The sequence below is a fragment of the Gastrolobium bilobum genome, unplaced genomic scaffold, assembly GCF_033153095.1.
Source record: "Gastrolobium bilobum isolate Gb01-03AN ecotype WA unplaced genomic scaffold, APGP_CSIRO_Gbil_v1 utg25720, whole genome shotgun sequence".
Classification (NCBI taxonomy): domain Eukaryota; kingdom Viridiplantae; phylum Streptophyta; class Magnoliopsida; order Fabales; family Fabaceae; genus Gastrolobium; species Gastrolobium bilobum.
This window is the reverse complement of record NW_026895263.1, coordinates 63,179-67,450: the sequence shown is the minus strand read 5'-3', so window position 1 is coordinate 67,450 and position 4,272 is coordinate 63,179. Positions and strand designations below refer to the sequence as shown.

The 4,272-nt window shown below is 34.4% G+C and overlaps 1 protein-coding gene across 1 annotated transcript; it reads right to left on the bottom strand.

Annotated features, from left to right (window-relative positions):
• Positions 1-539: 539 nt before the first annotated feature.
• Positions 540-3,894, bottom strand: LOC133302611 (uncharacterized). The gene is made up of 10 exons (XM_061502422.1): positions 3,644-3,894; positions 3,374-3,468; positions 3,144-3,211; positions 2,998-3,041; positions 2,505-2,582; positions 2,257-2,410; positions 1,660-1,812; positions 1,189-1,299; positions 896-961; positions 540-638 (listed from the first exon to the last, which is right to left on the bottom strand). The coding sequence occupies exons 1-10, from the start codon at positions 3,892-3,894 to the stop codon at positions 540-542; spliced, it is 1,119 nt and encodes a 372-aa protein (XP_061358406.1).
• Between the last annotated feature and the right edge of the window lie 378 nt (positions 3,895-4,272).

Here is a 4,272-nt window from a genome sequence, read left to right as displayed (position 1 = left end):
ATCAATCGTTTCTCTATCAAGTCACTACATTTATGAAAATATTTTAAATTATAAGAACAATGCTAACAACACACTATTTAACAAATTATTATTGAGTGAATTTCATATAAGTCCCGCTGAATGACAACTAAATTTAATATATTTAAAAGTAAAAGAATCATATGTTTTTTATGTTAACAAAGGGATATGCAAAATCAAAGTCCTATAATAATATGCATAAAAAATATAAATAAAAAAAGCCCAATAAAATATAATACCCAACTAGCACCATTCAAGCCTCCCATTGGCAAGAATGAAAATTTAAATCAAGCTTCAGTAACAAAGAGGTGGAAGCATATTTTTGTCGCCACATAAGATTAAGAAGTGCATATCTTTTCTTGCACACAGATTAATATATGCACTATAGGTTAGTGGCTAACTAGCCACCCTATGATACATACTACTTAAGATCTCACCATATATTGTGAAGCATTGGTTCTAAATTTCAAATTACTATAATTACAAAGCAAATTTCTATATAATCCATGCCACATGGAATTTCATTGATCCCCATTGAGTGCAATAGTTAACCAGCTGGATACTGATGATTGAATTTCATTCTGACCATTTGCGTACAAAGATAAAGGGGTAACTGTAACCTGTCATGCCAAAAGGAAACATTAGAGTACAAAATTAGTATAATAATATAGGGATACAGTTCATTTTAATCAACTGTGACAATGAAAAAAACTTGTTTTGCATGACATAATAAAGTGAAATATGGAATAAAAGATTTTTGGGATGTTGATATGAACTGCATGACCCTCTAGTTAGGTCCCCCCAATGTGACACCCCCACCCCCAACAAAAAAAAAAAAAGTGTAGGAGATAAAGAAAACACAAAAATTGCCACTCACAAATCCTTCTTCAAGTGCTCTGAAGTCTAAATCCTCCTCTACATTCTGCTGCCCTTTCTCTGTTAACTGCAAATGTGAATTTTAGCAATGCTCATGAGGGTGTCTCCAAAATGATATGCAATTTCTTGCCACACAAGAGAAAATGAAAAGAATCATCAGCAGTATGAAGAAGAGGTGATTTTCAAACATGTAACAAGTGAAAACTTTCATCCTCGTTGTGCCAAATGCAGACTATATTCGTAACAATCCTTTTTCTTTCTTTTTTTTGGCTTTGCAAGTGATGTTTATGGTACCTCCATTCGGAAGTATTTCTTTATGGTTTGTTGAGAACTGAGTTTTCCTGCAGCACCAACAGATTCGATCTCCAAGTTCTTACTGTTTGAGTTTAAGCTTCGTGCTGCTCCCTAAAGAGTTTCATACAAGGAAATTCCGTTAATTATTAAAAAATGAGAGGCTAAAAAATGTTCCTATAAAGAAATATTATAGAGATATAATATAAAACAATTGAAGAATTATTGCTTTGCATGGTCGGTGATTATGGAATAACGAGTTCGATCCTTATTGCCCTTCACTTTTTAGTGAAATTAAATCATGGGTATATGCAATATCTACGCTGCAAACTCAAAGGACTCTTGTGTGACGGAAAATATTAGAGAAATATAATATAAAAACTATTAATACTTTTGAGTTAAAACGGTGCTTTACGAAAACGCAACCAGCTAAAACCAGAATGCATTTATGGTAATCAGATCAGAAAGTCTTACTGCAGCAGAGGCATCTCGTCCAAGTTTTGCTAACATGACTCCAAGACTTTGCTGGTTAGACATGTAATGGCCAGTTGAAGGATTCCTATTTGCTGACACAGCTTGCCAACTTAAAGAAGTCCTCCATGGACTTTGCCTTGTCACTTTAACACCCTATTCACAAAAAGGTAGGCCATAACAACAACCGCCAGAATTACTACTACAAAACACAATGTCAATTGTCTAACTATTGGAATTTACATGATAAAGGATGCTCACCATGTTAGACATAATATAAATCTGTAAGATATATAATAAAACCATTCATCTGCCTTCACTGAATTATTTAAGCTTTTAGGAGAAATTGATTCGTGACATGATATCAAAGCCTCTATAAGTGATCCAGAGTTTCTTCCCGCCCCAAATGGTTCTTGAGTGTGGGTGTATTAGATATAATATATATCTGTTATAGATATAATAAAACCGTTCATGCGTCTTCATACAACATATCCCATATACAAGGTGCCAATTGTTTCCATCATGAGCTTAAAACCAAGCAATCTATTTCTTGGCAAACTAGACTATGAAATATCATGATCAGGATTCAGGAAAGCAAACCTTATTTGTCAGGGGACAGCTTGGGATACCTATATTGAGGAAGCAATTTTTGGGGAAAATCCCTTTCTGTATATCTCTTATGGCTGCATGAATTAATGGTAAGCATACCAAAACTGCATCCTTCAAATATCTTTCACAGCTCACATTCTTTTCCCTGCGAGATATTTACATTACATAGTTCACCTAACCATTGGAGGGACAAAAAGAGAGAACAGACAACTATAATGCATAATATTTTACATAAGCACCAGTTCAATGATATACATAGAGACGGCACACCACAAATCAGTGCCTCTCTAGCTCCAGCAACAGCTCCGGAGTACAACCTATACCATTAAAGACACCAAAATAAGAGACCAAGCTTGAAAGATATATATATATATATATATATATATATATATATATGAAAAATATTTCTCCGGCAACTTGAGATAAGTTTATCTCCAGCCATCCCAAAACTTCGTCGTTTTGTTTATTTATTTTCTTATATTAATTGATTCACCTTTGAATGGTTATTATTCTCTTTTTCTCTCTCTTCCTTTATCACCATTGATTTATCTTTGTACGGTTATGATTTAGTAGTCGGAGATAAAATTATCTCAACAGCTTGAGAAATGATAAGCCATATATATATAAATATATATAAGTAGTCTATATGTAAAACCAAGTTGATTCCTTCTCCAAATTGATTCCAATATATTGAAAGTATCATTTCGAAATAAAAGCACATCACAGACTTACGTGTCATAACCACAAGTTGCTCCTTTGTTTAGTCCACTAATTACCTGGTTACAGAGTCATGTAATTAAAATGATGGTATATATAGAACTGTTTATATTCGATAGCCGTTGGAGGTGATAGATTTTATGCATAAAACCAATACCTACCAAAACAGGTTTTGACCAAGAAAACAATGCCCCTGATAAAGCCAAAGAGACACAATCTGCTGGGGTTCCTGACATAAAGTTAAAAGATTCAAACACCCTTCATCCTAAATTAAGTTTTCTTCAAAAGACCATTAAGCATAGAAAAATCTAGCATAGGAAGAATAGAATATAACAATGCACTATTCTCAGAATCATAATTCTCTCAACAAATAACCAAAGTGTGAAACTACCTGACACTTGATAAGCAGTGGTACCACCAACTTCTGCTGAATACACAGCTAGCGTCTCTCTGGTGGTAACTGAGTGACCACAAACCGATCTATCCCTGCATCAGCATAAAAATAACCATTATCAAACACCATGTCACGATCATTGAACTAACCCCAGTTGAAGTTTTTTTTTTTATGATCTATTGGAACAACGTAAATTCAAGCTTATCTTGTGCAAACAAATATTTAACATGAAAAATCATGTCTTGAGGAAATGGGGTAGGGACCTACGATTGTGGGGCACAGACATGGACATCAAAAAGGTCATCTTGAAGGAGCGCCTCAACGAGGAAAATGAGGCCAGAAGAATCTATGCCTTCACCATTGGTGACCAGCACAACAGGCTTTGAAGAAGCTCTTATGGGTTCCTGGGTTCTGTTCTGATGCTGCTCCTGAACACTGTTCCTGCGGATCAATACTTGTTTGAGATTTGAGACCAATGCAGGGTTCATGAAGTTGTTGTTCTTCACCGATGTGGCCATTGAATATGGGAAGAGAAATATAGTACAATCGTTAAGTGAGACACAGGTAGAGACAGTTTTTATGATTGTACTGTGGGAGATTAATTCAAATTATATGTTGGGGAAGACCTGCATTTATAGTGGAGCATGTGTATAACCTGAATTATTAATAAAATGTTGTCACAAGATTAAAGTATTATTTGATCACTATGAAAATAGTGTTTAAATGTAAACTTCTGCAACTATTGTTACTCTATTTGTAATTTTTTTTTTTTTTGTATAATCTAAAAGTATCCCATTCATCTTATTCAATCATCTTATCTTCGAAGTACCGCTTCGAAGGCTAACTTTTCATTGGAACAAGGTGTATTGAATTTCGCCACCGGACAAAGGATAAAA

Bases quoted from the DNA above. Each gene is read 5' to 3' on its own strand.
- LOC133302611 (XM_061502422.1), bottom strand. From the start codon at position 3,894: ATGGCCACATCGGTGAAGAACAACAACTTCATGAACCCTGCATTGGTC. The intron at 3,469-3,643 runs GTAGGTCCCTAC...ATGCTGATGCAG, and splicing joins CATGTCTGTGCCCCACAATC to GGATAGATCGGTTTGTGGTC. The intron at 2,583-2,997 runs GTAAGTCTGTGA...TTAATGGTATAG, and splicing joins GCAACTTGTGGTTATGACAC to GTTGTACTCCGGAGCTGTTG.